This window comes from Pleurodeles waltl, chromosome 12, assembly GCF_031143425.1.
Source record: "Pleurodeles waltl isolate 20211129_DDA chromosome 12, aPleWal1.hap1.20221129, whole genome shotgun sequence".
Classification (NCBI taxonomy): domain Eukaryota; kingdom Metazoa; phylum Chordata; class Amphibia; order Caudata; family Salamandridae; genus Pleurodeles; species Pleurodeles waltl.
The window spans coordinates 537,016,625-537,033,692 of record NC_090451.1 but is presented as its reverse complement, the minus strand read 5'-3'; the positions used below and the strand labels follow the sequence as shown (position 1 = coordinate 537,033,692).

General features: G+C 45.1%; 1 protein-coding gene across 2 annotated transcripts in view; it reads left to right on the top strand.

Annotated features, from left to right (window-relative positions):
* GLG1 (golgi glycoprotein 1) overlaps positions 1-17,068 on the top strand; it is a 619,378-nt gene that overhangs the window by 322,970 nt on the left and 279,340 nt on the right. For both annotated transcript variants that reach the window (XM_069217558.1, XM_069217559.1), the window contains exon 15: positions 13,059-13,172. In XM_069217558.1, the coding sequence (XP_069073659.1) occupies positions 13,059-13,172 (114 nt within the window). The remainder of the gene's footprint in view (positions 1-13,058; positions 13,173-17,068) is intronic.

Below are 17,068 nucleotides of genomic sequence, written 5' to 3'. Positions count from 1 at the left end.
CCCCAGGACCTGAAAGATCGGAACTCCAGTGCAGGAGTGACCCCCAGGAGGCCCTCTCCCTTGCCCAGGTGGTGGCTACCCCTTGGTCTCCCATTGATTTACATTGGAAACCCGACGTGTTTGCACACTGCACCCGGCCACCCCCGTGCTGCTGAGGGTGTACTTTCTGTGCTAACTTGTGTCCCCCCCCCCCCCCCCGGTGCCCTACAAAACCCCCCTGGTCTGCCCTCCGAAGACACGGGTACTTACCTGCTGGCAGACTGGAACCGGGGCACCCCCTTTCTCCATTGAAGCCTATGCGTTTTGGGCACCACTTTGAACTCTGCACCTGACCGGCCCGAGCTGCTGGTGTGGTAACTTGGGGGTAGCTCGGAAACCCCAACGGTGGGCTACCTTGGACCCAAATTTTAACCCCGTAGGTGGTTTACTTACCTGCAAGAACTAACAATTACTTCCCTCCCCTAGGAACTGTGAAAATTGCACTAAGTGTCTAGTTTTAAAATAGCTATATGTCATTTATGTGAAAACTGTATATGCTATTTTGCTAATTCAAAGTTCCTAAAGTACCTACCTGAAATACCTTTCATTTGAAGTATTACTTGTAAATCTTGAACCTGTGGTTCTTAAAATAAATTAAGAAAAGAGATTTTTCTATACAAAAACCTATTGGCCTGGAATTGTCTGAGTGTGTGTTCCTCATTTATTGCTTGTGTGTGTACAACAAATGCTTAACACTACTCCTTTGATAAGCCTACTGCTCGACCACACTACCACAAAATAGAGCATTAGTATTATCTTTTTTTGCCACTATCTTACCTCTAAGGGGAACCCTTGTACTCTGTGCATACTATTCCTTACTTTGAAATGGTGCATACAGAGCCAGCTTCATACAGTGTCTGGCTGGACAAATGTATCCAGTCACCAATGCTGACAATTGCTACTAAGGTCCTTCCCATGGCTATGGTGACCTTAGAAATGGGGAGGAGTAACTGTACTGAAACCCGTAGTGGTATCTTCTGCAATCCCAGTGGAATGCTCGCTAGGGAATGATCTTGAGTCCTCCGCTTGGGCTGATGTAGAGCTCAAAACCCATGCAGCACAGCTGGGAATCCCTGAACTGGTGTGTGAAAAATAGAACACAAAGCAGAGCACAGGGTGGAAAAGAAGTGTAGAAGCCTGGGATAATGGCCCCACCTTCCAAGAGAAAGGGCAATAAGACTGGGGGACCAGCTTCTGAACAGCAACAAATCCAAGACTCCTCTTCTCTGGTAGAAGTCTTTACCCTCTGAGGAAAATGAGTCCATGGAGCAGGAGCCTAATCTGGTAGTACTCTTGGGCCCAGGGGGACCTTCAAGGGAACGGCTGTGCCAAGGACAGAGAACCCTTGCCAATCTTGAAGTCCTGAAGCAGCAAGCAGCTGCACATAAAAAGGGAGATGCCAGTGGCTTCCACAGGGTCTGTTTTTAGAGGAAGGGCTCCTTTTACACCAAGGTCAGAGACCCCAAACCTGGTGCAACCAGGAGGGTGGTAGTGCCTCAGCAGTTTAGGGAATTTATCCTCACTAGCACATGACATCCCCATAGCTGGGCATCTGGGCCTTTTCAGCCATTTCTACTGGCCCAACATGTCCCAAAAAGTGAAGGAGTTTTGCAGCTCCTGTGTTACCTATCATGTTTTGAGGCAGGTGACCACCCAAAGGCCCTGCTAATTCCACTACCTGTGGTGGGGGTTCCCTTTTAAAAGGGTTGGTGTCGACATTGTAGCCCACTTGAACCACCCACGGCCTCAGGAAATCAGTACATACTGGTAGTAGTGGATCATGCTACCAAATATCTTGAAGCAATTCTCCTGAGGTCCACTACACTTCCTGCAGTAGCCAAAGCCCTTATTGGTATTTTTACTTAGGTATGGTTTCCTAATGAGGGGTTTTCTGACAGATGCACAAACTTCATGTCTGCTTACCGGAAGCACATGTGGAATGAGATTGGGGTGACTTACAAGTTCACCACACCACACCATACCATACCTAAACCAGTGGACTTGTAGAAAGGTTCAACAAGATATTGAAGGGCATGATCTCCTTGAGAAATTCAAAAGGAGATGGTATGTCCTCCTGCCATGTTTGCTTCTGCCTACAGAGAGGTGCCTCTGAAGGGAGTAGGGTTTTCCCCCTTTGAACGTCTGTTTGGCCAACCTGTTAAGGGACCACTTGTAAAAAGTCTGGGAACAACCTCTCCATGAGCCTAAGCAAGATGTGGTGGACTGTGCTTGGCCTCCACTCTAGGATGGCGGAGTACATGGAAAAGGCATAAAAAAAAACCTTGAGGCCAGCCAACGGTTCCAGAAGCAGTGGTATGTGTATGACCAGAAGGATGCACTGGCGAAGTTCCTACCAGTACATAAGGTATGGCTTCTGTAACCTGTGGCTCCCAGGGCACTCAGGACAGATGGAGTAACCCTTACACTATCCTGGAGAAGAAGAGTGAGGTCACATACTTGGTAGACCTGGGAACTAGCAGGACACCCAAGAGGGTGATGCATGTAAACCGCTTCACTCCACTATGACAGGACTGATGTAACTATGCTGATAGTCACTGATGAGGATCAGGAAGCAGAGGGTGAACCTCTTCCTGACCTCCTCTCTCATGACCCTAAAGCTGGGTCAGTTGATGGAGTTGTCTTCTAAGGCACCCTCACTGCCGCACAGCAGGCTGACTGCAGGCAAGTGCTCCAGCAGTTTGCAGGGCTCTTCTCCTTCACCCCTGGACAGACCCACCTGTGTACCCATGATGTGGACCCAGGAGACAGTTTACCTGTCAAGACCAATATCTATCAACAGTCTGACCAAGTCAAGGAGAGCATCAAAGGGGAAGTCCATAAGATGCTGGGTCTAGGGGTTATTGAACCCTCTGACAGTCCCTAGGCTAACCCAGTGGTCTTAGTCCCCGAATCTCATTCCAAGGATGGAAAGAAAAAGTTGAAGTTTTGTGTAGACTACAGAGGTCTCAGCTCTGTCACCAAGACAGATGCTCACCCCATACCCAGGGCTGATGAGCTGATAGGCAAATTAGGTGCATGAATGTTCCTCAGTACCGTTAACTTGACTGCACTGTAATGGCAAATTCGCATGGCATAAAGAGCAAAGGCAAAGCCACCATTATCAGTTTACTGTTATGCCCTTTGGTTTAAAGAATGCCCCTGCCAGCTTTCAAAGGTTGGTGAATCAAGTCATTGCTGGCTTGGAGTCCTTTAGTGCAGCATATCTAAATAATATTGCTGTCTTCAGCTCCTCCTGGCAGGATCACCTGGTCCACCTGTGGAAGGTTTTGCAGGCCCTGGAATCTGCAGGACTCACTATTAAGGTATCCAAATGCCAGATAGGGTAAGACAGTTTTGTATATTTGGGTCACCTTGTGGAGGCCAAGTGCAACCTTTACAAACCAAGATCCAGACAATTCTGGACTGGGAAGCTCCAAAAACCCAGACTCAAGTCGGGGCATTCCTTAGCTTGACTGGTTATTACAGGAGGTTTGTGAAGGTGTATGGATCCATTGTGACCTGCTGACAGAGCTGAGACCTCTAAAAAGATGCCCAAAAAGGTAAACTGGACTCCTGACTATCAAAAGGCCTTTGACACCCTGAAGGAGGCAATGTTCCTACCACCAGTTCTCAAAGCTTCAGACTACTCTAAGCAGTTAATTGTGCAGACAGACTCCTCTGAACATGGGATAGGAGCAGTCTTATCCGAAACCAGCGATGATGGCCATGACAAAGCTGTTGCTTTCATTAGAAGGAGGTTTCTACCCAGGGAGCAGCATTGAAATGCCATTGAGAGGGCTTGGTCCCTTAAAAAAAAAAAAAAAAAAATTTAGACCATACTTGTTTGGTACTCAATGTTCGGTGGCATGTGTAGCTGCAGATACACATGCTGTGCATAGTCCGCTGTCTGGTGTTGGGTCGGAGTGTTACAAGTTGTTTTTCTTCGCAGAAGTCTTTTCGAGTCACGAGACCGAGGGACTCCTCCCACTTTGGTTCCATTGCGCATGGGCGTCGACTCCATCTTAGATTGCTTTTTTTCCGCCATCGGGTTCGGACGTGTTCCTTTTCGCTCCGTGTTTCGGGTCGGAAAGTTAGTCAGAATCAACAGAAAATTTGTCGGTATTGTTTCGTTCGGTATCGGGTTAGATTAGAATCAACACCGAATCTTGAAGAGCTCCGGTAGCCCTTCGGGGTCATTTCGATCCCCGGTCGGGGCCTGGTCGGCCTGACCGCGTGCAACATCGAGACTGATGGAACGGACCCCGTTCCGATTCTGTCCTAAATGCCACAGTAAATATCCCTATACAGACCAATGTTTGGTCTGTAACTTGTGCCTGTCACCCGAGCACAAAGAAGAGACGTGTGAGGCCTGTTGAGCGTTTCGGTCGAGAAAAACGCTCCGAGACCGAAGAGCCAGAAGGTTGCAGATGGCGTCCACGCCGACAGGACAACAACGGTTCAAGGAAGAGGGAGAAGAAACATTCTCCATCCACGAATCGGATTCCGAAGAATTCGACGTCGAAGAAACCGTGAGTAAGACGTCGAAACAAGCATCACACAGAAAAACAGACAAAGCCCAGGGGACGCCACTGCCGACAGGCCATGGCTCAACCCATAAAGTAGGTGACCGTCCATCGGCACCGAAAAAGGGCGAGCTGGTGCCGAGATCGTCCGACTCAGGTCGAGACACAGGCACGCAGCAATCTCGGGACCGAGAAAGTGCCGCAGAAAAGGGTCGACACAGAGATAGCGGCACCGAAGTTGGTCGACGCCAAGACGGTATGACACCGAAAAAGAGGAAAATCTCTTCGGAGCCGAAAACAACAAAAGACACGGTTTCGGGGCCAAAACGCCCAGCAACCGAACGGAAAGCCAGTTCCTACTCCGAGGAACAATCACTGTCCTCCCAACTTCAAAAACACAGATTTGAGGAGGAATTACAAACAACAGCTGTAGATCACACGCAAAAGCGTATCTTTATACAAAGTGGTACAGGGAAGATCAGCACCCTTCCCCCAATCAGAAGAAAAAGGAAACTGGATTTCCAACAACAAGAAAAAACACCACAAGCAAAAGTGGTAAAGAAGGTAACTCCACCACCCTCTCCACCACCGGCAACTCATATATTACCGGCACAGACTCCGTCACAATCACCAGCTCATACCACCATGAGCCAAGATGACCAGGACGCATGGGATCTCTATGACTCCCCAGTATCGGACAATAGCCCTGAGTCGTACCCTACTAAGCCCTCACCACCTGAGGACAGTACAGCGTATGCTCAAGTGGTAGCTAGGGCAGCAGAGTTTCATAACATATCGCTACATTCAGAGCCTATGGAGGATGACTTCCTTTTTAACACCCTGTCCTCCACCCATAGCAATTATCAAAGCCTTCCTATGCTCCCAGGAATGCTAAGGCACGCTAAACAAATCTTTAAGGAGCCAGTTAAAAGCAGAGCAATAACCCCAAGGGTGGAGAAGAAATACAAGGCACCACCCCCAGACCCTGCTTTTATTACATCACAACTGACACCAGATTCAGTTGTCGTAGGAGCAAGCTGCAAATCAGTGGCGCATCGCCAACTCGCAGGCACTCCTAGCGCGATATGACAGAGCCCATTGGGACGAGATGCAGCATCTCATCGAGCACCTCCCCAAAGAATTCCAAAAACGGGCAAAACAAGTGGTTGAAGAGGGACAAAACATATCCAACAACCAAATCTGTTCTTCTATGGATGCAGCAGATAGAGCTGCAAGAACTATAAATACTGCTGTAACGATAAGGAGGCACGCATGGCTGCGCACATCCGGCTTCAAACCTGAGATACAACAGGCAGTGCTCAATATGCCGTTCAATGAACAACAATTGTTTATACCAGAAGTAGACACTGCAATTGAAAAATTAAAGAAAGACACTGACACGGCTAAAGCCATGGGCGCACTCTATTCCCCGCAGGGCAGAGGCACATTTGGCACATTTCGCAAAACTACTTACAGAGGAGGGTTTCGAGGTCCAGCCACAGAAGCCAGCACCTCACAAACAAGACCACCTACCCACCAGGGACAATATCAAAGGGGTGGCTTTCGAGGCCAATACAGAGGGGGCCAATTCCCAAGAAACCGGGGAAAGTTTCAGGGTCCCAAAACCCCTCAAACTAAACAGTGACTCACAGGTCACACAACCCCTTCACACAACACCTGTGGGGGGAAGACTAAGCCAGTTCCACAAATCATGGGAAGAAATAACAGACACTTGGGTCTTAGCAATTATCCAACATGGTTATTGCATAGAATTTCTCCAACTCCCTCCAAATGTCCCACCGAAAACACACAATATATCAAAACAGCATATAGACCTTCTAGGACTAGAAGTTCAAGCATTACTGCAAAAAGACGCAATAGAATTAGTACCAAAAACACAAACGAACACAGGAGTTTACTCACTGTACTTTCTAATACCAAAAAAGGACAAAACTCTGAGACCAATATTAGATCTCAGAACACTAAACACCTACATCAAATCAGACCACTTTCACATGGTCACGTTACAAGACGTAATACCACTACTGAAACAGCAAGACTACATGACAACGTTAGATCTAAAAGATGCGTATTTCCATATACCGATACATCCCTCGCACAGGAAATACCTAAGGTTCGTATTCAAAGGAATACATTACCAATTCAAGGTGTTGCCATTCGGAATAACAGCACCAAGAGTCTTTACAAAATGTCTAGCAGTAGTAGCTGCACATATCAGGAGGCAGCAAATACACGTGTTTCCGTACCTAGACGATTGGTTAATCAAAACCAACTCGCTAACAAAGTGTTCACAACACACAGATTATGTTATACAAACCCTATACAAACTAGGTTTCTCCATCAACTATGCAAAGTCACACCTTTTGCCGCGTCAAACACAGCAATACTTAGGAGCGACAATCAACACAACAAAAGGGATAGCCACTCCAAGTCCACAAAGGGTTCAAAATTTTCACAAAGTGATACAAGCTATGTATCCAACACAAAAAATACACGCAAAGATGGTATTAAAACTCCTAGGCATGATGTCCTCATGCATAGCCATTGTCCCAAACGCAAGATTGCACATGCGGCCCTTACAACAGTGCCTAGCATCACAATGGTCACATGCACAGGGTCAACTTCTAGATCTGGTGTTGATAGACCGCCAAACATACCTCTCGCTTCTATGGTGGAACAGTACAAATTTAAACAAAGGGCGGCCTTTCCAAGACCCAGTGCCACAATACGTGATAACAACAGATGCTTCCATGACAGGGTGGGGAGCACACCTCAATCAACACAGCATCCAAGGACAATGGGACGTACATCAAAGAAAGTTTCATATAAATCACCTAGAACTGTTAGCAGTATTTCTAGCGTTGAAAGCATTCCAACCAATGATAACCCACAAATACATTCTTGTCAAAACAGACAACATGACGACAATGTATTATTTAAACAAACAGGGGGGAACACACTCGACACAGTTGTGTCTCCTAACACAAAAAATATGGCATTGGGCAATTCACAACCACATTCGCCTAATAGCACAGTTTATTCCAGGGATCCAGAAACGGCTAGCAGACAATCTCTCTCGGGATCACCAACAGGTCCACGAATGGGAAATTCACCCCCAAATCCTGAACACTTACTTCCAAATTTGGGGAACACCTCAAATAGATCTGTTCGCAACAAAAGAAAACGCAAAATGCCAAAACTTCGCATCCAGGTACCCACACCGGCAATCTCAAGGCAATGCTCTGGATGAATTGGTCAGGGATATTTGCGTACGCTTTTCCCCCTCTCCCTCTCCTTCCATATCTAGTAAACGGATTGAGTCAAAACAAACTCAAACTCATACTAATAGCACCAACATGGGCAAGACAACCTTGGTATACCACACTACTAGACCTGTCAGTAGTACCTCATGTCAAACTACCCAACAGGCCAGATCTGTTAACACAACACAAACAGATCAGGCATCCAAACCCAGCATCGCTGAATCTAGCAATCTGGCTCCTGAAATCCTAGAATTTGGACACTTAAACCTCACACGAGTGTATGGAGGTCATCAAACAAGCTAGAAGACCATCCACTAGACACTGCTATGCAAGTAAATGGAAAAGATTTGTTTGTTACTGCCATAATAATCAAGTCCAACCATTGCATGCATCTCCAAAAGATGTAGTAGGATATTTAGTACATTTACAAAAAACAAATCTAGCTTTCTCTTCCATAAAAATACATCTCGCAGCAATATCTGCTTACCTGCAGATTACTCATTCAACTTCCCTATTTAAAATACCTGTCATTAAAGCGTTTATGGAGGGCCTAAAGAGAATTATACCACCAAGGACACCACCTGTTCCTTCATGGAACCTCAACATTGTCTTGACAAGGCTCATGGGTCCACCTTTCGAACCCATGCATTCTTGTGAAATGCAATACTTAACGTGGAAAGTTGCATTTCTCATTGCCATCACATCTCTTAAGAAGAGTAAGTGAAATACAGGCGTTTACCATACAAGAACCATTTATTCAAATACACAAAAATAAGGTTGTTCTAAGAACAAATCCAAAATTCTTACCAAAGGTTATCTCACCGTTCCACTTAAACCAAACAGTGGAATTACCAGTGTTCTTCCCTCAGCCAGATTCAATAGCTGAAAGAGCACTACATACATTAGACATCAAAAGAGCGCTAATGTACTACATTGACAGGACAAAAGAAATTAGGAAGACAAAACAACTATTTATTGCCTTCCAAAAACCCCATACAGGAAATCCAATTTTGAAACAAGGTATCGCCAGATGGATAGTAAAGTGCATCCAAACCTGCTATCTTAAAGCAAAAAGAGAACCGCCTATTACACCAAAGGCACACTCAACCAGAAAGAAAGGTGCTACTATGGCCTTTCTCTGAAACATTCCAATGACCGAAATATGTAAGGCAGCAACTTGGTCTACGCCTCATGCATTTACTAAACACTACTGTGTAGATGTGTTATCTGCACAACAGGCCACAGTAGGTCAAGCCGTACTAAGAACTTTATTTCAAACTACTTCCACTCCTACAGGCTGAACCACCGCTTTTGGGGAGACACCTGCTTACTAGTCTATGCACAGCATGTGTATCTGCAGCTACACATGCCACCAAACGGAAAATGTCACTTACCCAGTGTACATCTGTTCGTGGCATTAGTCGCTGCAGATTCACATGCGCCCACCCTCCTCCCCGGGAGCCTGTAGCCGTTTAGAAGTAGATCTTGAACATTTGTACATTTGTAAATAGATTACATTAAACCTTCATTTTGTACATACGTATTTATTCCATTGCATGGGCACTATTATTAGCATACACAACTCCTACCTCACCCTCTGCGGGGAAAACAATCTAAGATGGAGTCGACGCCCATGCGCAATGGAACCAAAGTGGGAGGAGTCCCTCGGTCTTGTGACTCGAAAAGACTTCTTCGAAGAAAAACAACTTGTAACACTCCGACCGAACACCAGACGGCGGACTATGCACAGCATGTGAATCTGCAGCGACTAATGCCACGAACAGATGTACACTGGGTAAGTGACATTTTCCTTATTGTTCAAACTGACCACAGACCTCTCAGATGGCTGATGCAAATGAAAGGTGAGAACCCTAAACTTTTGAGGTGGTCCATCACCCTACAGGGAATAGACTATTCAGTGGGACATAGACCTGGGACTGCCCACATCAATGCAGATGGATTTTCCAGGTTTTTCCACTTAGACAATGAAATCTCTCTTGGGAAAGGGTTCTCATCCTCTTTCGTTTGGGAGGGGTTTGTGTAGGAAAGTGCCTCACTTGGGAAGGCTACCTCCCTTTTTTTTATTTTTTTTATTTTTTTTATTTTTTTTATTTTTTTTATTTTTTTATATACCGGATATTGATGCTAAGTTAAGTGTGCTGGGATCCTGCTAACCAGGCCCCAGTACCAGTGTGCTTTCCTAAAACTGTACCATTGTTTCCACAATTGGCACACCCCTTGTAAAAGGTACCCTGGGTACCAAGAGCTCTGTGACTAGGGTGGGTCCCTAAGGACTGCAGCATGTATTGTCCCAACCTAAGGGATCCCTCACAGGCCTGTGCACAATGCCATTGTAGATAGGGTGTTCTGTTGGGGAGAAAAAGATAGTCGACATGGCGTCCCTCCCAGGGTGCTGTGCCCACCAACCACTGCGTGTAGCATAGGTAAGTCACCCCTCTAGCAGACATTACAGCCCTGGGGAAGGGTGCACTATACCACAGGTGAGGGCATAACTGCATGAGCAATATACCCCTACAGTGTCTAAGCCTATTCTTAGACATTGTAAGTGCAGTGTGGCCATATTAAGTACATGGGCTGGAAGTTTGTCATTACAAACTCCACAGCTCCATGATGGCTTCACTGAAGGCTGGGAAGTTTGCTATCAAATGTCTCAGCTCAATAAACTCCCACCTGCATCTCTTCCCTGCAGGAACTGTAACACTCGGCAGTGGGCCTCAAAGGCTCAGGCCTTCTGTTAGTGTCCCAGGGCACTCCAGCTAGTGGAGATGCCTACCCCCCACCTCCGCCCCGGAAAATGCCCAACTTTTGGCAGCAAGTCCGATGGGATAATTGGGGAAAACAGGGAGGAGTGACCACTCCAGCTATTACCACCTCTTTGGGTTCCAGAGCTGAAGTGATCCCCTCCCTGCCGAATCCTTCATCTTGGTTTGGAGGACCAGAGCTAACTGGGTTAGGAATGTGCCCCATCCCCAGACGGAGTGGGCATAGAAGCATTGTCACCCTCGGGGACAGTATCCATTGGCTACTGCCCCCTGTAATGCCCCTAAATCTGGTACTTAGGGGCACTCCGAACCTAGCTCACCAGATTCCTGGCGACCTGACAAGAAAGAAGCAAGAAGGACTGCTAAGCCGACCCCGCCTCCCACCCCCAGCAGTGAAGTCTCCAGACATCTGACTTTCCCCAGCCCTACTGGCATGGCTGCAGCTTCAGATACCCTGCTACAATAAAGTGACGCATCCTCTCCCACCAGCGACCTCTTCAAACCCCCTTAGGGCTGCCTGCCAACAAGAGGACCCAAGAACTCCCGAAGACAGTGGCCCTGTCCATAAACTCCAAGAAGGGCTCCAGAACTGCCCCAGATCCACAATTCCTGCCCACTCTACATCCGAAGCCCACGGCCTGTGTCCAGGTGGCCCACTGGTCCAGAGCAGGTCCCCAGCCATTTCTGATAGTGTCCACCCTGGCGTGACCCTTCCTGGCCAACACGACGCCTGCAGCCTAAATCCGTAGGAAACCCCTGGCCACAAGATACCAGACACTTCAAGGTACCCCTGCACCCGCAGCCCCCTGGCCTTGGGTCCATGACCACCGGTCCAGCAACGTTCACCAGGCGGCGCTGCTCCTTGTTCTGTGGTTTTCTGTAACAGATTGCCTGAACCCAGCCTACAGCATCTTTGTGACCCCGGGGGTGGTCCTATTAAAAAGCACTGGGAGCCCGACACTGCACCATGCACCCGGCCGCCCCTGTGCCACTGAGGGTGTGTGTTTGGTGCTAACCTGTCGCCCCATAGTGATCACCTGAAATCCCCAGGTCTGCACTCCAAAGTCGTCGGTACTTACCTGCTTGCAGATCTGTTTCAGTGTCCCTAGTCTCCATAGGATCCCATTCTAAATCCAGCACCAACTTTGACCTCTGCACCTGACCGGAACAGTGTGGCTGTTGTGTATGTTTGGGGTTATCTTGAACCCCGACCAGTAGACCTCCTAACCCCCGGTCTAGGAAACACATTTAACACCGATTACTGCTGTATTTCACTACTACCCCCCCAACTCAGAACCAGCTATGGCTGATATCGCCCTGCTCCCTAGCAACTGTCTTCTGGTCCAGTGCGCTCCCTGTGATGCAGTGCAAGCACTGCGTTCTTCTCTGCTGCACTTCCTCACCCTTTCTCTCTCCCCTCACGTTCTTCCTCCCTTGCAGGACTCCTCTCCTCTTCAACTAGGACACTGGCACACCTTATGTGTACAGATCACCTTTTTTTCACAGTGCGGGCAGCTTTTATAAAAAAGCACTTAAGTTCTATAAAGTATTTCAGCGCTTTATAAGAGCACCAGTTGTATTGCAATGGGGAGATTGCATGATTTGGCCAGGATCACAGGATGTTGAGCCAACGCCAAGACTCTAACCGGATTCTCCAAGCTGGCATCTCTTTTCATTACTTCACATCTTTATTGTAGTCATCTGAAAAAAATGACGAAGACAAGAGATTTTGGATAGGCGAAAGCTATAGGCTTTGCAGGGTGTTCTTTTTTTTTTTTTTTTTTTTTTATTTTTTTTTAAATATTATATATAATATGATCTTGACATATAGACCTTCAGGATGTGTGCTTTACGAAAACTTCAACATTTGATTTTACTAAAATTGTCTGTGTAGAATAGCAACCCAGGCCATCCAAAGGGTGCACCTAACTTACTTGCCTTTTAGTTTGCTATTGCCAGGGTGGGCAGAACCATTGTTTCAAAATTCATATTGAAGTCTGATGTACTGCTAAGATGAAACCATTATGCTTGTGGATAAAATACTTTTTAGGAATTTGTGAAGAGGCTTTTTCATATTTTACACATTTGTTGCATAATATCTTAAAAATGAAGGTGGCCCGAAAGATAACTGTGCAGAACAACCTAGTTACTTGCTTTCTTGCACATTAACTTGTAAATACATTCTTGCCCATTTTGAACAGGGGGCAGCATGCAAAAGTCAGGTGTGCGCTTGCCGCCGATCTACAGGGATGTTATCGTAGAGTGTATACAGCAACACTGGCTTCAGTGTAGCATAGCTTCAAGTAATTAATTACTTTCAGCCATTTGCAACATGGCTAAAAAAAACATTGGTTATGTCAATAGGTCTTGCATTTGCCAATGCTTGATAAATTATCCTTCTTGTAAACACATTTGTATTTTTATTACAGGAAGTGGCGGATAACCAGATAGATTCTGGTGATTTAATGGAATGTCTAATTCAAAACAAGCATCAAAAAGAGATGAATGAGAAGTGTGCCATTGGAGTTACTCATTTCCAGTTGGTAAGTAGTGTATGTCCTATCCCACTGACTGTTTACGTGCAATGCATGGTGACTGCTCCTAAGACTAAAGTTACTTCTATAGTATGCATTACTCAGCACCCCCTGCCCTTGCTTTGAATTTTTCTTGTATGTGGTTATTGCAAACAGCCTCTTGGTGATTTGCATAATTGAACTAAGTACATGTGGGCCAAACAAGCCTTCCCAAGAGGATATTCTGGGGTATATTGTAAACAGAGAAAAACTGCTTTTCTTGGCAGTTCATGTGTATTAAAAAATAATAGCTTGCAAAGAGGCTCTCACAGCACACTAGTGTAAGGGATAACATTTATGGGAGCCTGGTGAACCATTTGTATATATCACCTTTAGTGATTAGGCATCTCGGATGTTTAAAAAAAAAAAAACTAAATTTCATGGCGGAGTCCGAAACAGAATAATAGTCAAGATTACCTTGATTAAAAGGCTGTTGGTTAAAAATGTGTGTGTATATGTTCGATGCCATGTGTAGCTGCAGATACACATGCTATGCATATCCCTTTCAACATCTAGTGTTGAGCTCGGTGTGTTACAAGTTTTTCTTCGAAGAAGTATTTTCGGAGTCACAGGATCGAGCGGCGGCGACTCTCGGTTTCAATGCGCATGGGCATCGACTCCATTGTTAGATTGTTTTCCCGCAAAGGGTGAAGGAGGGAGTGATGAAGTATAGGAATACAAAGATGTCCATGTAAATGTATATACATATGTATAAATGTGTTAACTAAAACTACAGGCTTCCGGGGAGGGTGCATGGGAATCTGCAGCACAACATGCCACAAACAGATGTACACTGGGTAAGTGACATTTTCCGTTCAATGGCATGTGTAGCTGTAAATACACCTGCTATGCATAGACTAGAAAGCAGTTTTACCTCCCATGAGCGGTGGTCAGCCTGTAGGAGTTGAAGTTGTTTGAAATAATGTCCTTAAGACAGCCTGGCCTACAGTGGCCTGTTGGTGTGAGAAAACATCAACACAGTAGTGTTTTGTAAATGTATGGATAGTTGACCATGTGGCTGCTTTACATATCTTAACCATTGGTATGTTCCCTAAAAATGTCATTGATGCACCCTTCTTTCCTGTAGAATGGGCTTTAGGAGTGCTCAGAAGGTGTCTTTTTGCTTTTATGTAGCATGTTTGTATGCATCTAAATCTGTTGCTAAACCTTATTTTGATATAGGATTGCCTTTATGTGGTTCTTGGAAAGCAACACAAAGTTTTTGTTTTTCTAAAATCTTTAGGTTTATCTATGTAGTACATAAGAGCTCTTTTGAGATCTAGGGTATGAAGAGCTCTTTCTGCCACATAGTCTGGCTGTGGAAAGAAGACTGGCAATTCCACTGTTTGGTTGATGTGAAAAGGAGATACTACTTTTGGTAGAAATTTTGGATTTGTTCTAAGTACAACTTTGTTTGTGTACTTGGAAAAAAGCTTCCTCAAGAGTGAACGCTTGTATTGCACTAACTCTTCTTAAAGAAGTAATGGAAAGTCGCCTTCCTTGTAGCTATGTTAAAAATTGTATTTGACAAGAGTGCATGGGTTCAAGAGGTGGTCCCATGAGTTTGGTAAGTAATATTTAAATTCCACGATGGAACAGGTGGTGTTGGTGGAATTATGCGTCTTAATCCTTCCATGAAAACTTTAATCAAAGGAACTCTGAATAGACAAGTGTGCTGAATATTCTGTAAGTATGCAGATATTGCAGTTAGGTGTGTTTTGATGGCTGAAAAAGCCAAATTTGATTTTTGCAAATGAAGTAAATAGCATACAATATGTTGTATAGATGCTAGAAGTGGATCGATGTTTTTGAGACTGGCAATAGAAAAAACATATTTTCCACTTGTTTGCGTAGCATTGTCTAGTAGTAGGTTTACATGCTTGTTTAATTACTTCCATACATTCTGGTGAAAGCTTTAGATAACCAAATTCTATGACTTCAGGAGCCAAATCGCTAGATTGAGTGCAGTGGGGTTCGGATGCCTGATTTGACCTTTGTTCTGTGTTAACAGATCTGGTCTGTTTGGGAGTTATGGAATGAGGTACTACAGACAGATCTAGAAGTGTTGTGTACCAATGCTGGCGTACCCATGTTGGTGCTATGAGTATCATTATGAGTGACGTTTGACTTAGTTTGCTGATCAGAAAGGGAAGGAGTGGGAGAGGGGGGAAAAGCGTAAGCAAATATCCCTGACCAATTGATCCATAGAGCATTGCCCTCGGATACGGGATGTGGGTGTCTGGTTGCAAAGTTTTGGCATTTTGCATTTGCTTGTTGCGAATAGATCTATGTCTGGTGTTCCCCACCTTTAAAAATACTTTTGAAGAGAGTGAATCTCCCATACATGTGTTAGTTGGTGATTTCTGCATAGATCTGCCAGCTGATGGTCTATCCTTGGAATATATTGTGCTTGTAAATGAATTTGATTGTAAATTGCCCATTTTCAAATTGTTTGGGCTAGAAGGGACAGTTGATATGAATGTGTCCCGCCCTGTTTGTTGAGGTAATACATGGTTGTCATGTCTGTTTTTATGAGCACATTTTTCTGTTTGAGAAGAGGTTGAAACGCTTTTAGGGCAAGAAACACAGCTAATAATTCTAAGTGGTTTATGTGTAGCTGTTTCTGTTTGACATCCCGTTGCCCTTGAATGGTCTGATTGTTTAGGTGAGCTCCCCAACCAATCATTGATGCGTCTGTTGTGATTATGGTCTGAGGCACAGGGTCTTGAAACGACCGCCCCTTCATTAGATTGCTGCGATTCCACCATTGAAGGGACATATGTGTTTGGCGGTCCATCAGCACTAGATATTGAAGTTGACCGTGTGCCTGTGACCACTGTTGAGAGGCACTGTTGTAAGGGCCTCATGTTTAGTCTTGCATGTGGGACTATAGCTATGCAATATGCCATCATTCCTAGAATCTTCATGATAAATCAGTGTATTGTTGATTTGGCTGTATGAGTGGTATGAGATTTTGGAAAGCTTGTATCCTTTGTATATTTGGATAAGCTAGGGCTAGTTGAGTATTTAGGATAGCACCTAGGTAAGGTTATACCTGTGCTGGTTGAAGGTGTGGCTTTTGGTAATTTAGAGTGAACCCTAGGGTGTGCAAGGTTTATCATGTAATGAGTGTGTTGTTGGCATTGTGTAAAATTGCATGATTTTATTCGCCAATCATCTAGTTATGGAAAGACATGGATGTGTTGTCTCCTTAAGTAGGCTGCTACTACTGCTAGACACTGAACGCTCTTGGAGCTGTTATGCCAAATGGCAACACCTTGAACTGGTAGTGGTTTCCTGCTATGACAAACCTGAGGTATTTTTGTGAGCTGGATGGATGGGTATGTGTAAATACGCATCTTTGAGGTCTAAAGCAGTCATGTAATCTTGTTTTTGTAGTAGTGGAATAACATCTTGCAGAGTTACCATGTGAAAATGTTCTGACAGGATGTATAGATTGAGGGGCCTGAGGTCCAAAATGGGCCTGTGTGTGCAGTCTTTTTTGGGAATGAGGAAGTATAGTGAGTATACTCCTGTTCCTTGTTGAGAATGTGGAACCAATTCTATTGCTTGTTTTAATAGGAGAGATTGTACCTCTAGTAACAGAACGGTGTGTTCTGGTGACAACTTGTGATATCGTGGTGGAATGTTTGGAGGGGTGGAGATTAATTCTAGACAATAGCCAATGTGGATAATTGATAATACTCAACTGTCTGTGGTGATATTTTGCCAATGAGAGTGGAATTGCTGTAGTCTTAGCCCCACAGGAGATGTCGGGTGGAAGGGAGGGAAGGAAGTCACTGTTTAGGTTATGTTGTGGTCTGTTTAGAGATTTGGAATTTACCTCTGTTCCTGAAATACTGACC